This window comes from Mizuhopecten yessoensis, unplaced genomic scaffold, assembly GCF_002113885.1.
Source record: "Mizuhopecten yessoensis strain PY_sf001 unplaced genomic scaffold, ASM211388v2 scaffold1923, whole genome shotgun sequence".
Taxonomy (NCBI): domain Eukaryota; kingdom Metazoa; phylum Mollusca; class Bivalvia; order Pectinida; family Pectinidae; genus Mizuhopecten; species Mizuhopecten yessoensis.
The window spans coordinates 108,103-125,640 of record NW_018404289.1 but is presented as its reverse complement, the minus strand read 5'-3'; the positions used below and the strand labels follow the sequence as shown (position 1 = coordinate 125,640).

At 36.5% G+C, this 17,538-nt stretch overlaps 1 protein-coding gene across 4 annotated transcripts in view; it reads left to right on the top strand.

Annotated features, from left to right (window-relative positions):
• The window catches only part of LOC110442726 (serine/threonine-protein phosphatase 6 regulatory subunit 3-like), a 37,990-nt gene extending 21,819 nt beyond the window's left edge, over positions 1–16,171 (top strand). The window contains exons 15-26 of one of the 4 annotated variants that reach the window (XM_021486489.1): positions 491–576; positions 1,255–1,344; positions 3,755–3,834; positions 4,387–4,447; positions 5,372–5,508; positions 5,958–6,082; positions 6,706–6,907; positions 7,921–7,997; positions 8,907–9,138; positions 9,877–10,047; positions 10,520–10,663; positions 11,231–16,171. In XM_021486489.1, the coding sequence (XP_021342164.1) occupies positions 491–576; positions 1,255–1,344; positions 3,755–3,834; positions 4,387–4,447; positions 5,372–5,508; positions 5,958–6,082; positions 6,706–6,907; positions 7,921–7,997; positions 8,907–9,138; positions 9,877–10,047; positions 10,520–10,663; positions 11,231–11,321 (1,496 nt within the window). In that variant the 3' untranslated portion in view covers positions 11,322–16,171. Of the gene's footprint in view, positions 1–490; positions 577–1,254; positions 1,345–3,736; positions 3,835–4,386; positions 4,448–5,371; positions 5,509–5,957; positions 6,083–6,705; positions 6,908–7,920; positions 7,998–8,906; positions 9,139–9,876; positions 10,048–10,519; positions 10,664–11,230 lie in introns of all 4 variants that reach the window. The other 3 variants (XM_021486481.1, XM_021486497.1, XM_021486472.1) reach the window with 3 other exon arrangements.
• Positions 16,172–17,538: the final 1,367 nt, after the last annotated feature.

Genomic DNA, 17,538 nt, shown 5'->3' with positions numbered 1-17,538 from the left:
GTTTGACTTGTCAACAGTCCCGACTAAAGAATTGTATTGCTTCAAATAAACTTTATACACCTGGACTAGTGTCAGTGTGCATGTGACTTTATGGTTGTCATAATTTTTTCCTTCATCCAAAACATAAAATGATATTAAATTGGCATATTATTAGTCAAGATCCACCTGTTAATTAGATGAGCAGTAGTTACAATGAAAAGCACATATGCCTACACTTGCAGCAGTCTTGATCGTCAGCGTCCATATTACTGTCATCAGATTCAACTGAACTTCCAGTGTGAACAGTTTGTTATGGTTTATTGAGGTGGATAACACATTACTGAGTCATGAACAAGTAGTTGATGATGATTTCAGTGACAATGGCTATGTTTTTGATGATACACTGATGTCCTTAGATTATCATAAACCATTTGGGAATTCAGCCAACATATGCAACTTTTGCACATTGGTTTGAAGAGTATAATTCCACCTTTAAAATGTTTTCTTTCAGAACTTGAGGAAGAACACAGAGAAAAATGGGAAGCCTTTGTCTCTGGTAGCTTATCAGAACTAAACAAGAAAAATACAATAGAACTGGTGAGTATTCCTTTATACTGTCATACAGTTCCAATACTATAGTAATTAATAGTGTTTTAGCTGCCCTTTGTACAAAGTACCATGGGGACCTTTGGATTTATACATCTCCCAAGTTACTTTAATAGCAGAAATCCAAATTTCTGTGTAGACATCCTTCACCAATGGGATCAAAAATTACACAAAGGTACAGACCCTCATGGAGACTCAGGGGCTCAGTTCAAAGGGGTCAAATAGGCATCTCTTCCCAAAGTATTGGGCAGATGTTGACAAAATTAGTATGGTAGCATGCTTGGATTATGAGTATCAAACAGGCTAAGGGGAGGAAAAAAGAGTGTCAAAGTGGTTGATTTACTTTAAATGACATTTACTTCCAAATTGTTGGTCAATTTTCAACCAAATGGTAGTGTTCAAATCAACATGATTCCCAAAATAGCATCTTGTTTCAATGTTATTACTGCCATGTGATTTGACTTGGTTAGGAATTAATACCATATATGGCTAGATTGAGTCATAAATGGTATATGACAAAACAAATAGCTGATCTAATAGTGTTATATGTAACATACACTATTAGATGAAGAAAAGAACAAACAATTCACTTAATTTGATTGAGTTCAGTATTATATGCAGTGTTAGACTGAGGTGGCTCAGTGTTTGATTGAGGTTGTTGCATTACAGGTACGGGGTCATCCTATCGCCTCCAGTAGTGACGATGAGGACCCAGACTTTAGAGACATTCCCTTCCCACAAGACGAGGCTATACAGCAGGTATGCTTATACTTCATTTGTTTACACTAAGATGTTGAAGTGTAAAATAGAAAATAAGTAAATTTTGAATGAAATAAATTATATATGAATTTAAAGTGAAAAAAATCTCAACAAAACAAGGAATTTTTTTTAATGCTAAAATGATTGTAAGTACTTACAAAATGATTACATTATGTGTTTAGATCAATGTATCAGCTTTTGCTTTCTGTAAAATAGTTCTTAGAAGCTAATCTGTGCATGGCAAAAAGATACATTTTCAGTATCATTTGCATGTTTCATGAACTGTCTACACCAGAGTATTTTCATGAAGATGATAGTTATTAATGAGAGAAAGGTTGGCTGCATTAGGTAAATTTTGTGTGGAGGCTTGACTTGAGGAGTTTTTAGTTCTTCAATGTTGGATATGTATACATTTTTGTTACCTATATGTATGGCAAAAACATGTTGAGTACATTATTTTAGATTTATAATGTTTACACCCTTGGGTCATGTGAGTTGTCTAAAAGGTCAAGGTCAATGTTAAACTAAACAAAAAGAGTTTCTGTGTTCGGACCCGAACTTCAGAACACTTACCAAACAAAGATTACGCTTTGTGTGTGAGCTGCCCGAGTTAGGAGGTCACTAACAATAGAATTTAACAGAAAAATGAATGACCTTCTGATTTTTTACATCAGACGGAATGATTGCACAAAGCTCCAACATAGTATACAGGAAAATTGTTACCATAAGGATTTTCCTGGCTAAATGGCTGGAAGACTCACTGACAGGATTTCCTTTGCATAGGCCATGGTGGGTGATTTTAATCTTACTGTAGTTCAGTCACTGACAGGATTTCCCTTGCATAGGTCATGGTGGGTGATTTTAATCCTACTGTAGTTCACTCACTGACAGGATTTCCCTTGCATAGGTCATGGTGGTTGATTTTAATCTTACTGTAGTTCACTCACTGACAGGATTTCCCTTGCATAGGTCATGGGGGGGGATTTTAATCTTACTGTAGTTCAGTCATTTACAGGATTTCCCTTCCATAGGTCACGGTGGGTGATTTTAATCTTACTGTAGTTCACTCACTGACAGGATTTCCCTTGCATAGGTCATGGTGGGTGATTTTAATCTTACTGTAGTTCAGTCATTTACAGGATTTCCCTTGCATAGGTCACGGTGGGTGATTTTAATCTTACTGTAGTTCACTCACTGACAGGATTTCCCTTGCATAGGTCATGGTGGGTGATTTTAATCTTACTGTAGTTCACTCACTGACAAGAGTTTCCTGATGTGGTTAGGTGATTGTTAGCTACAGTACAACAGGTGTATCCACTCCTGGTATGAGTGGGTATGTAATGGCAAGCTTACTGTAGTACAGACAGGTGTGTCCACTCCTGGTATGAGTGGCTATGTAATGGCTAGCTTACTGTAGTACAGACAGGGGTGTCCACTCCTGGTATGAGTGGGGATGTAATGGCTAGCTTACTGTAGTACAGACAGGTCTGTCCACTCCTGGTATGAGTAGGTATGGAATGGCTAGCTTACTGTAGTACAGACGGGTGTGTCCACTCCTGGTATGAGTGGGTATGTAATGGCAAGCTTACTGTAGTACAGACAGGTGTGTCCACTCCTTGCATGAGTGGGTATGGAATGGCTAGCTTACTGTAGTACAGACAGGTGTGTCCTCTCCTGGTATGAGTGGGTATGTAATGGCTAGCTTACTGTAGTACAGACAGGGGTGTCCACTCCTTGCATGAGGGGGTATGGAATGGCTAGCTTACTGTAGTACAGACGGGTGTGTCCACTCCTGGTATGAGTGGGTATGTAATGGCTAGCTTACTGTAGTACAGACAAGGGTGTCCACTCCTGGTATGAGTAGGTATGGAATGGCTAGCTTACTGTAGTACAGACAGGGGTGTCCACTCCTTGCATGAGTGGGTATGGAATGGCTAGCTTACTGTAGTACAGACGGGTGTGTCCACTCCTGGTATGAGTGGGTATGTAATGGCTAGCGTACTGTAGTACAGACAGGTGTGTCCACTCCTGGCATGAGTGGGTATGGAATGGCTAGCTTACTGTAGTACAGACAGGTGTATCCACTCCTGGTTTGAGTGGGTATGGAATGGCTAGCTTACTGTAGTACAGACAGGGGTGTCCACTCCTTGCATGAGTGGGTATGGAATGGCTAGCTTACTGTAGTACAGACGGGTGTGTCCACTCCTGGTATGAGTGGGTATGTAATGGCTAGCTTACTGTAGTACAGACAGGTCTGTCCACTCCTGGTATGAGTAGGTATGGAATGGCTAGCTTACTGTAGTACAGACAGGTGTGTCCACTCCTGGCATGGGTGGGTGGGTACACAGTTGTTCGTGGCTGCTGATGTGCCGCCTGATTTATTATTCATCAGGCCTTCTCTGATTACCAGCTGCAACAAATGACCAGCAACTTCATCGACCAATTTGGCTTCAACGAGGAAGAGTTCACTGAACAGGAAGGCAAACTTGAGTGAGTGATAGATTTGTATTTTTTAATCAATTGGAATTATTTGAATGTATTAGAATTATTTTTGTAGTCTGTCATTATATCCACTTTTTGTCATTACTTCATTACACAAGTTTTCAGCTTTTTATTGTATATTTTAACTGTGAAGTAAACAAAAAAGGTCATTCCTACTAAGTAATAGTTTTGACATACTTTGCAGACAATTTAAGTGTTATGAAGTTCAATTCTTTTACAGTATCAGCCAAGGTTACTCATGTAAATACTTTTTCTTCTACAGAGAAGTCTGGAAAGGGTCCAGCAAGGCTACTTGTTCTATTGAATTAAAAGTGACAGGGTCTCTGCAAATTGATTCCATTTTAAAATGTGTCATATACAAACTACAAGTTTTATTATAAGATTTGCACTTATCATTCATGAAAGTTTGATAAAATACTATAGATTAAAATGTTTCCTAACAAGTTACAGAAAATCCTCAATCAGATCCAAATGCTTTCAGAGGTCGCTATCAGAGTGTTGATGCAAATTATAATGAATATGCGTGATTATTTATTCCAGCTCCCTTTTCACGGAGAGGATATCTAGTATAGACTTTAACATTCAAGCAAACGAGGATCATGTGAGTATAAGTTCCCTATAAGTACTAACAGAGGGAACCTAAAGGTTTGCTCTGAGTCCATCAGCCTGTTTGTCACAATGGTGCGGGCATATTTTAAATACTCTTTTATCTGTAATTGCCAAATTTTGTATGAGGGTATCTGTTTGGATGGCTGAGTGCCACATTCTAAGATCACATCTCCTTTCTTTGAGAGGGGAAGTCCTATTACCCATGTCCAGCATGGCCTGTTCTGTACCGTCCTTTCTCATTTCAGTGTCATTGTTCTAGCAGATTTAATTCTAAACAGATTTTAATCAAACTGTATACAAAAGTCAAGTGTGATAATACCTCGAATGAGTTCTTATTTCAGGGTTCCCAAGTTAAGGCCATAGTCACTGTTGCTATTTATTGAAGTGACATAAGATTGGCATGGAGTAGGGGAATTCATGTTTTAGGTCATTTTGTAACTTATCTTTTTTTTATCCAGGAGTGACTTGATTACTCATTATACTGTTTTCTTTTTCATACAGAAATTGCAGTACTTTTTACACTGGCATGCTATAAAGTTGTGCTTTTGACAGTGGTTGAAACTATTTAGCCACTTAAGAAAATTTTGCAAGTGATTGAAAATTTAACTTACAAAATCAGTTTCGAACTCACAAAACAAATGTAACATGAATGAACATTTGAACAAATGGAGTTGAAAACATATACAATGATTCATTTAGGACATCTTGTTGAATATCAATATTGAACTTTGTCGGAGAGTTTAAAAATCTACTTGCAGAAATTTGTGAGTGAGGAACTTTAAACTAGACTATTCTTACAATTCACATGAATTTTGCTTGAAGATATGTATTTGTTTCAAACCCTGAATAAACCCTGAATAAATTAATATAAAATTCGCCTGTGTTTTTATAACACATTGACCACTGGTTTTTACAGGCGGCAAGCTCTTCAATGTTTGACCAGGCTTGCAATGAAAAGATCCAGCAGTTTGATGACAATGAAGACAGCGATGAAGATATATGGGAGGAAAAAGAGATTACCTACTCACCAAGCTCACAGGCTAAAAGGTCGGGGTAGGTGTCAGCTGACCATGATTTCAGATAACTATATTTTAATATTTTTCTTTACAATGTAGATCAGCGGCCCCCAATTGATCAGTTTCTAAATGGAATTAACTATTTGGGCCACAAAAGTAATGTCTGAAAACTTTAAACCAACATTGAAAAACAATTGATTTATTAGCACTACCTATGATCACCTTTGCCATTGATAACCACAAAAGATACAATGTACTTGGGTTCCCAGTGCCATTGATAACCACAAAGGATACAATGTGCTTGGGTTCCCAGGTCTTGTCTCCTGCACCATCACTATTTAGCAGTCTTCTTAACTTCAATTTTAGGAAAAGTGGACGGATACTTGATAAATATGACAGTCATATCCGATACTTATCGGTAAAATCCATCCTTTTCCCATTTTGGAGCCAAATTTAAAGAAATATAATGGATTACATTGTTTACAGGCGTCTGACAGAAACCTCTGGTGATGACAGTGACACAAGTACTGACAGCGAGGAGGAGCTTACCTCACCCAAAAGGATTCTACAGCAACCAAGTGAGAACATGGACGTTGACTCCAGTCAGGATGGTAGGCAACAGAGATCTCAACACTGATGCAAAAAATTTACAATATCCAGACTAGACATTAAAGTTGAAAGCAAAATAAAGACAGCAGCTCAAATGTTTTGGCAGTGATGGGTCTAATTGAGAGAAAAAAAGATGTCAGTTTACTGGAAATGTTGAACTCAGTTGCCTAGTAGTTTTGGATATGTGGTGTGTTGTGGCATGCTGTTGATTCCCTTTCCCTGTTATCCCTCCATATTTGTCTTTTTGGTTAGGTAAACCGATTTTCTTGACAGCTTGAAAGATGCAATTGTTTTATTTGCTTTTAGCTTTATTTATATTTATCTCGCAATATCAGGTCTTTGATGTATTAAATTAAGTATTTTATCAAGTCCATGAGGAAATAAACATTCACTCTGATAATGTAAGTTTACTAATAAGAGTATGGAAGTTTCTGACCAAGACTACCCGTTTTCTGCATTTGTAAATTGTAATTTTTAAACATGTATATGGATATATTGTAAATGTTTCTTTGAAATTTGACAGCATTTTAAGAGAAATATCTGTTTTATTGACAAATGAAATTCAGCCAAGGCCCAAACTGCATTTATGTGTAATTGTGTCTTACTTACCCTGTCACATTTACAGCCTGGCAGGCCAACTTTGATGAGGAGTCCACACCCATTGCCATGGACACTTCACCATGGAACACTGCTACCCAGCAACCACAACAGCAGGAACAACCAAATCAAACAGAGGGAGAGAACTGGGCTGAATTCACCAACAAAATACCAGTGTCACAAAACGAGGACAACTGGGCAGACTTCAGTAATATAGATGATCTTAGCAGGTAACTAATAATGAGAAGTGTTATGGGGAAATCTTCTTTTTAGGTCACCTGAGCTCAAGTGACCTATTCCTATCACTTTCCCTCCATTGTCGTCCATCGTGCGTAAACTTTTTACATTTTCAACTTCTTCTGAAGAACCAGTAGATGGAATTTTTTCAAACTTGGTCAGAATCATCCTTGGCAGATGAGGATACAAAATTGTAAAATTGAAATTCCTACCCCAAACGGGGCCCAAAGGGAAAATTAACCAATATTTCAAAAATCTTCTTCTCCAGACTCAGAGGTACTACAGTCATTTTCTCTGTATGGAAAGAAAGATCATCAGGGGCTATATTTAAATTGTAAATTTCAGGCCCCCGGAGCTATCCATTCTCCCTTGGGGAGGGGGTAAAGTTTACTATAGTTTATATAGGGAAATAACACTTTTGGGTATATTTTATCCATTTTCAGCAGAAAATTACTCAAACCTAGTCAGAATCATCTTTGGTGAATGAGGGTATTACATTGTAAAATTAGGATTTCTGCCCCATCCCCAGGGGCCAGGGCGGGGCCCCAAAGGGAACATTTACCAATGTTTTCAAATTCTTATCTTTTGATGACATGACAAGTATTGTATTTCACTTAGTTTACATACTGATTTCCACTTCACATCTAAACAATAAAATAAAGCTACCAGTACCTATGATATAACTCAAGTGACCCCTAAGGCCCTTTGGCCTCTTGTTTTAAAAAGGTACCTACCGCCCGCATTAATTATTAAGAATTAAGTATAAAATAAAATGTCTACCAACGGAAGATCTTTCCTAATACTAAAAATGAATCAGTCCAGGTATTAAAGGCATTGCTATTCTGCAGTAAATTTTCAGTTTGTTGTTGTTTTAAAAATGTAATTTGTATTCTTGTATTGATGTTCAACAATGGAAACGAGTTTCATTTATTGGAATATTTCCATACCTTTTGTGAAGCTTGAGTATTTGAATGCCTGCTTATCAGTGTTTGATTGCTGGTTGTAGTTCTGCCCCAGGACCTAGGAGTAGTTCTCCTGTGGAGATGGATACTACTGATGTCAATTCTCGGCCTGCTGCATACTGTAAGTTGTACATGCATGTCCATTTATCTGTTCGACAATTCATACTGCAAGGTAACTCATTCACTCCTGAAGACACATTTGAACTCATCCAATTCAAAGGTTGGAATAGTTCATTATGAAGTTTCAGGGGTGAATGAGTTAAAATATTTTCTCACCCATTTATGAATTGTCATTATGCCCGGTACTTTGTTGGAGTTATTTAGTAATTGCTCTTGGTTAGTGCGTCCGTAGTAAATCTTGTGTACATTGAACCTTTATGAATCTCTCAACAAATTTCAGCTCATATTTATACAGTATTAAGATTAACTTGACACCTGATTAGATTTTGGTGGTCATCAGTCAAGGTTGAAGGGTCAAAAGTCACTTTTGATCACTGTGGAAATAAGGGGCTTATAGATGTGAGCATTCACACTGTTAAATACAGTAATTTCATCATCCAGTTTTCGTCAATCAAATATAGTGCCCATCATGCAAGAATTGTCATGTTGTATTGATTAGAAACAGGGTGTGACTTGTGTGCAGTTTGTAGAGCTGAAGATGATTGAACCATGGCCCTGTGGCTGATTGGAGCATGGTCCATATCTAATCTAAACATGCATGCAACATAATCTTGTTAGAATTATCTGTTGGAAGTAAAATATCCATTCATCAATTTATAAATTTCATTTGACTGTTAAATAATATTGGTACATACTGTTACACTTGTATCCACCCATCAACTTGTAAATTAGCCGACAATCTGTTTATCTTTATCTCTTGTTAGATATGATGTATACTGTAAGGTATGCATCCAACAACCTATGTGTAAATCCTTATCTATTATTATGTATACTGTTGGTTACACTTCCACCTTTGCTTTGTGTATGGTTTTGTTAAGTCCCTACATTGGTACCCGTTTCCTCATTTTAGTGGCCAGAAGTGCCCCAGCAGACCTTGGATCATCTATAGAACAGGTGAGCAACGACATCAAGACAGAGGATCTGGAAGTGGAGTCATCAGAGGAACATGTACAAGGCAGCGAAGTCACATCCACGTCTGATATTGTCACCTCACCGAGGGCTCCAACAACCCCACGCTCTCCACCTTCGTCATCTAGTGATGCAATCCCTCAGTCATCCTCTCAAGAAACCACAACAGTCGGGTATGTCATACTTAAATATTGTTTCATCACTTAGAAATAAACATGGATTTAACACAGATCATGATACACTTTGAAAAGCATCATCATTCAGAAACAAATATCACAAGAACAAACCAGCAAATTCACATGTCATTTATGTGTATGTAATTGTGGTATAAATCGTACTGTTTACCCGTATTTAACTCAACATTGAAGCTTTTATGCTATGGTATGTGATCAACTTTGGATATAAAATGGAGAAGTTATCTACAAAACAAATGTCTCAAATTTCTATTTGGAGGATGATTGTACAAAATGCTTATAAACGTATTTTGTGCTGTAAGTTAATCCTGCAAAGAGTTTTAGGTGTTTAGATGTATTACTCTAGATAATTACCCTTTAACTGTATAAAATCACAGGCATTATAGGTCTCATCTATCATTATACCTAAAATATAATCAAGGTTGTGAACTCAATTATCCTATTTATATATAAATGACCCTTTTCCAGAAAACATAGAGATTTTGTCATAACTGTAAAAAAATATCCGGCAAGGTGACACTATTGCATTACTAGGACAAGGAAGTTGGCAACCTTAATTATATTATAGTGATAGTGGAGTTCAGATATTTTATGAGGAATCAAGGGTTGGTGCAGTAATGCATTGTATTGCAAAAATAACAAGGTATAGAAAACTGGTAAGGAATTAGATGCTGTATCGGTAAATTAACTTAACTTTGATATTTTTCCTGCATCCAGTGGGAAGAGTGAGGAGCCTTCATCGTCCACAACTGATGTAGCGAGTGACAGTGGGGCAGTTGAGGCTGACGTGTCCCAGACCAAGAAAGAAACCAACGGCAGTGGTGGCAATAAGCAAGAGGAGACACCTTCATCATCAACAGAGGAGGCTGTAGGTGCTGACAGTCCAAGGTAGGCCACCATTGCAAGTCTTCAGTTTTATTATTTCTAACATCGAAGACTATGGGTCTGTGTGATTTCATACAGTTTTATAGACCAGCTGACTTACTATATTTATTGTTATATGTTTAGATACATAATGGATGTGTACTATATATAGTGTTATATGTTTAGATACATAATGGATGTGTACTATATATAGTGTTATATGTTTAGATACATAACGGATGTGTACTATATATAGTGTTATATGTTTAGATACATAATGGATGTATACTAAATTTAGTGTTATATGTTTAGATACATAATGGATGTGTACTATATATAGTGTTACATGTTTAGATACATAATGGATGTGTACTAAATTTAGTGTTATATGTTTAGATACATAACGGATGTTTACTATTTCTAGTAGTATTCCTTTGACACAACATAAATTATTTTGGAAAGAGCAGATGTATTGATTGGTATATTGATGTTCCAGTGTCTTGACTAGTGCTGGATGTGTCAAGGACACATCACAGAAGGCTATGGGGACCGCTGACCATATAGGAACCAATGGGCCAGTAAATGTACCCCAGTGTATAGAGGAGCATGCTAGTCTGTCTCAGGAACAAGTGGAAAACAGGTGTGTAACATTTCAAAACCAAATGCAAAATAATCCAGAGAGATATTTCAATGAAATCTCAACGAAGTAAAATTGTTTGTTTTTCTGGAAGTAATAATTATCTCAAAGATCTCAACGTTACATAGATTTACGAACTAATTTTTTTGGCAAAGTACCAATATATGTTTATCACCTGGCTATTTGGGGTGTTGGCATGTTGGTCAGCCCTGAGGCTGGAGCTATTTTTCGAGGGTGAAGCCGAGGGAAAGAGTCCCAGCCATTGGAGAGTGGAATGCGTGAAACTGAAAGAGTAATTAAGTACTGATAGCCAGAGGATTGAAGAAAAAAAATCAGTTTCCTAGGGATTAGTTTTCTGATATCAAAACTATATGATCACGTTATGGTGTGTATAAGGTGTAAGACAATGTAAAAGTTACTGATGTACCTAATATGCAAATTTTCACTTGAGTTAAATTACAAAGGTCAAAATTTGGATTGGGTCACCCGAAATGAGGGATATTCATACCCTAGCCTATAAACCGTTTAAGTTGAAAATATTTGGTAACTTATTACATTATTGTGTTTCAGTAATCAGGCCAAAGACTGTCTAGAAAAGAAGGACTGTGCATTGCCCAGTGCCTCCCCAGCTACCAATGTTGTTCAGAATGGGCCAGTTTGATTCCAAGTGAAGACAGGGTCTAACTGCATGTGAACCAGTGATCGGTTGGCAGCAAAATGTCACAATTAAAGCCTTAGAATTCAATTACACAGTATGATCCGTGATGTTGGCCGAGACCCAATGAACTGCTCAGCAGCAATGGGACTCAATGGCTCTTCACAAGGGATGTTTAACAAAAATGGGCTCTTACTATGCCCAGTGTTCAGTGATTAAACTGTCACCAATACTTAACCTACCAAACAAAGAATCATACAGATATCAGTATTGACCTATGTTGATTGATTGCCATTTGAGAGTGGAATGTGCGACACTGAAGGAGGAATGGTGGACTGAGTGTCCCCTACGTGGCAGTTGTTCGTAATCTGAGGAAGGCCAGTGTTGGGAAGGGCACCGCCTCCTAGTGGTCAGCTGCAGTCTGCTGTTTTTGTGTTGGTGCTGTGTACATATACCACCTCATGACGTTAAAAGACAAGTTTGTGCTGACAATGAGTAGTGGAAACTTGCCAAAATAATATTTTTAAACAAGATAAACTTAAAATATTCATGAAAATAGGAGATGACAAAACTGATGTATATTTGACGCATGTTTTAACTAATTATTGTTACAGAGATTAGAACCTGGTTAGTATGGTGAGCCATCATGCCAGATGTCTGTATGTTATGTGAATTGAATCACTAGCTAGCTGTGATCACTGTACACTTTTGGCCAGGCGGTTTTAGGTTGGCCTCAGTATACACAACTTAGGGCTGCTTTGCTCACTACTGGCAGGGCATTCGGTCATTATTCATCTCATCATCAACCTTCTCATTTCTCATGGTACTTTGGAGTGGATGTTACCTAACCAAGGACAGGGTAGTCACCAGTGCTGCATCGCTGTTGTAGCCCTGACCTGGTTCGGTGCTGGTGAGAACAAATGCTATTTATTGAAGTAAAGGTGACAGTGTGAGTGCAAGATTGTAGTGTATTGAAATATATTAGCATTGTTTCTATTGAATCAACTTAACAGTACCAAGGTATTGTGCTGTAGATATTTGTTCCCTGTCTGTGTGAGCCTGGATGTGTGTGGGAAGGAAAGCATGTCAAGTTCGACATGTACTGATTGTGAGAGGAAAGAGTACTGTTTAAAAATTATAACTAGAGTATTGATCACAAGAAATACAATTCTTTTCCCACTGTTCTTGAAATGCAACATTGCAAAATGCAATATATATATCAGATTTATTTTTCCCCTTAAAAATATGCCTAAACTTAATCTGAGATATATTTTATACATCATAGTGATGTTTCTCAAAGGTATAAGTATTCAACTACAGACATGTTGTGTGAAAAGTCGAGGAAAGCTGATGTTAAGTTTCAATATTTGGACATGTTTTATAAGATGTTAATCAAATGATAATGTTCAAGTGTTAGGTAGAAGGTCCATTATTAACAAGGTTGTGATATGTTTCTTTCTTGTAATTAGTGTCAAACTGTTCGTAGTGCACAATCTTTGACCCATAGCCACTTCCTCCTTAACAACACAGTATAACCATCATATAGGATACTACACCACAACCCTGTCCTGAGTAGTGGCTCAAGTCCACATCCCATAATTATTGATAACAATGCACTGATTACATTTTGTATCTTCATCAAAACTTAGTAATCACAAATGGTAACCGTTATTGCATGGACTAGTCTTAATTATCAGAATATGTTTCTAATTATGTGCAAAAAATGATTTTGATACGGAATGCTGTTGAGCCGGGTCCCGGTGATTTAAAGCCATACTGGCTACTGTTTTACAAGCAGTGTTCAGCTGTTTACATGATGATTACTAGATTAATGAGATTACTTACACACAAAAAAAAATGAATTGTATGCTTGTCACTATCATTACTGAGGACTGATCATTAACGATATATATCTCGCCGTTTCATGCTAATGCCTTGACTCCTTCACTTGGTCACTATTCATCCTTCCTAAAACTTCTGAGGTGACTAGGTTTCAATGATGTAATAAAGAATTCAGTCTTGTGTTATTCGCCATTGTCCCTCACTTGTTTTGACTAAACATGAGCTGTGCTGGTCACTGTCATTCATGTCTGAAACACAAGACGCCCATTCTTACAGTTCATCCATGGTGGGAGAGTCAATACTTTTCATCCTTGGGAAAGTCTGTTGGACATCAGATGTCCCTGCAGGAACCTTGCACAATGGTTCCTATTTCATCTGCTTTATCTTATTGGAGGTTGTATACTTGCACAGCCATCTGGTTACACTGTGGAAAATTCTCACTGCATATTTATACCTCAGGGACTGAAAATGTGCAAGGATATCAACGAGTCATTTTTATGTTGCTCTTTTGTTTGAGTGAAAATCCAAACAGTTAAATAAATTGATCTTCATACAAGCAGACTGGTGAAAAAAGGGTATCGTGTATAGAATCCTGGATATTCCATCTATACAGGGGATTGAAGTGGTTGGTTGGTGATGAAGTTTTACTCTATAGTATTGCCGTTGTTAACCTACCATTGGCAGACTACATGTAAATTCCAAACGAGTTGTGACCAGTCTTACCATTTAACAAGTGCATGCTTTAACTTAAAACCTTAAACCTGTGTGCTGTAAAGCCAAGGTGTAGCCAGTAGTGTCAAGTGTGTTTTATATTCTCTGATGATAATACTGTTCTAATATGATTAGGTGCTGCAGCGTATTGTACATAAACAGGTTTATATCTCGGACACATTTGTGGCCAAGATTTTTTTTTATTTGAAAAGATTTTAAACGATGTGATTTTGAGATTGTGTCAAAATTAATACTTGTAGTCCTAGCATTACTACCCCTTTCCTGTATTAAAATAATATGAAGCTGAATGTTAAATACATTGCATTGACATTCCTGTGTTGATGCACGGTTGAGATATTGATTATACAATTAGATAAATACAAAATGGAAATGTGTAGATGAGAGTCAACATTGTAGAATAGCAAGTGTTGATGGCAACAGTGGGTAAAGTTAAAAAAAACCCACTCAAGTCTTGATAATTATCTTGCACTAGCTTTATACTAGTGTTGCACTTACAAAGCAACTGAAATGATACATCATCTTTTTTCTGTCCTAGATATTGAAATGCCATGCTCAGTAAACAAACTCAGAATATGGCAGTTTCCATGTTTTGAAATTTTTACAAAGAACCTGCTAAAAGTAGAAAAATCAATGCTCGTTATTCCACAAAAAGTTGGAAATGGTACAATATTGTGGTATACTGTGAACATGTTGAGTTCTATCTAGTGTGAGTGCTTCTACGAAGCTTAGAAACCAAAGATACAGAGAACAAAAAGAATGTTGAGGACCCTGTTTTACCATGATTTATTTTTGTCATGTACTTTCGACTTTAATTTGTTACAAGTGTTTGTGGTTAAGTAGTATTTATTACTTTACTATCATTTACTTTGGACTTTTACATCTTTTTGTTGTACTAAGTTACAGTGGTTAAGTAGTATTTATTACTTTACTATGCAACAGAATTTGTGTAGTGACTTTAAACATACCTCCTCTCTAATTGACAAATGTCAAGTTGACAACACTCAATTTTCTGTTCTATAGAAGATATAGTACAGTGTATAATTAAATTTTCGTAGTTAAGCTTTTATTGAGCCAGAAAGTTTTGAGCTGGTCAAATTAACAAAACAAAACAAATATAACATATCTACTTTATAGTGCTATGTGTTTTGTCCCGCTATATCTGATATTTTATAAGTTTGTGTGGGTAATCAGGGCAAACTCTTATCACTATACAGTTATGTATTATAAATTATACCTTTCCATTATGTCTATGAATCATCTTTTATGAATGGCATTGTGTACTGACATGATCTTTAAAATATTAATACTGATTGAAAAACAACCTGCACTGAAATATAGAAAATACTCTTGTTACAGTTAAATCAATATGTTAACTGGCATTAAAAACAATATCAATCAAAAACACTTTGAAGGCAAAAGTTGCTCAAAAGTAGTCCCATTACATTTGTATTTCAAAAACAAAATAGGAAAAATCTCAGCAGTAATTAATTTATGGTAGTAAAATTATTATTTTATGTGATATTGCATTGAATATTTTTTTAGTCATATCCCCCTCCCCTTCATTTCCCATGTTCAGCATTGATGAGAGTTCTGGCATCATTTTATACTAATGAAAACATTCCTGGAAATGCAATGATGTAGCCGTGCCATGTGTGTCGACTTGAAAGTCTTAATTTGATCTCGTGATCAAATTTGTTACCACTTTTTTTCCCATTTTCTTACATTTATCTGACCATTAATACTTTGAGTTTGGTTATTTTGAGTTTTTATTCAGACTTGTTTTATAATGGCCAGCCTGTAATTGTTTTTCCTTCTTTCCTATTGTTTCTCCCTACCTGTCTCTCCAATTGTAACTAGCGCAACAGTTGCCTGTGATTTTACACTGAGTATAGTATTACCCATTCTTGAGATTTGCAGCTTTAGAAGCTGAAATCTCGAGTCGATGTTTATGATGTGGACAAGTTTTAATACTTTTTTTTATATCCTGTCTTTCTATGTACAGAACAGGGAACAGGGACAGACTGGTGACCAATGGTCAGTGTGTTATAAATATATATATATATTATGCAATTCCAGGGAAAAGAAATTTTAAAAACTGCAGACATTGTAGATATAATAAATCACACGTTTTGTTGATAATGAAAAAGTTACAAAAAGGTGTGACGAATGATGAAGCATTGTAAATTTTCAACAAAAAAGTGTTTATTTTGTCTGATCATAGATATCCATTCAGATGTACATGTATGATAAATACAAGACTATATTAAACTGATGAAATATTTGATCTGCATTGTTTTGTTTATCTTAAGATTGTCATTGTGTGATGGACATTTTAATGTATGATGTTTTTTTTAGAAAATATACATTTGAACTGTTGCTATCCATTTTTGTCTGTCATCAGATGCCCAGCGTCAGGTTAGATTTTGGTGGTCAAATGTCAAGGCTAAAGAGTCAAAGGTCATACTTTACTGACCTCTTGGGTAAAAAGCTTGTGTACAAGATATTTACTGATAATCACGGAACAGAATGCTGTAAAGTTTCTGCACACAAATGACCTTGACTTTCAAGGTCACCAGATCCAGATCGCCTGTCTCAAAGGTCCAAAACAAGCTTCCACCATTATTTACCCACAAATGATGTAAACAACACCTCCTGAACTGCTGGGCAGATTTCAACCAAATTTAAAATATTAAAAGATATGGATTCAATTTTGTACAAATCAAGTTGCTGATCCCATGGGAGATTTTAACCAAACTTGGGAGCAGACTATGGTTTGGGATTCAAATGGTACCAATAAGGCTGATTAAAACTCCCCTGCCCCACCCAAAGTTCCAGAGCAATAACACATCCTCATTTACATCTTAAACAGCTGATCAAAGTTCAGCAGAAGGGAGATGATTTCTTTTTTGTTTCTATTTAAATGAATATGAATGATAATCCCCTTTTAATTGAACTCTGCCATATTGTCCTGCACATCTAGGTTTTATTTAGTGATCTTGTTTAATAATTTCAATAATAAAAAATAAATACAGTATCATCTATACAGACAACATATCAATGACGACTAAGACAAGGAGATGAACAACAACAGCAGGCCTCACAAACTCCTTAAAATTAGATGTCCAACTGGGATTTAAGTCCAAGTGGCAGTTAGCCAAGAACCTTATAAAGTTTTGAAATTCTGAAAATCATTTTTTTTACTTTCATCTAACGTATTGATAATGAACCTTATATTCAACTAACTAAACTCTATCACAGTATTCCGGCTATCGGGTTCTGTCTAAATCTGCGTGTTTAGGAAGTTTTTCCTCTTGTCAGTGTTGTCTTTGACATGATTATATATATAATCATGTCAAAGACAACACTGACAAGCAGCCTTTTTCTTAAGTAAATCATATTGGCAGTTTGAAAAGACAAAAATAGCAATATTTATATACAGCACGGATTTGGATAGCACCCTCTATTCATGCAGTCTATATAGTTACTAAAACAGAGGAGATGGTATGCTACTGCTCAGCAAAGGAAAATCAACATTTGTGAACAGGTTCAGTTCATTTCAATTTTGGTGGTGATATTTGACCATTATGTCTTAAATAGGCTAATGTCTAAAAGTCGAGCTAAAGAAAAGTGGTAAAAATTAGATCTACTT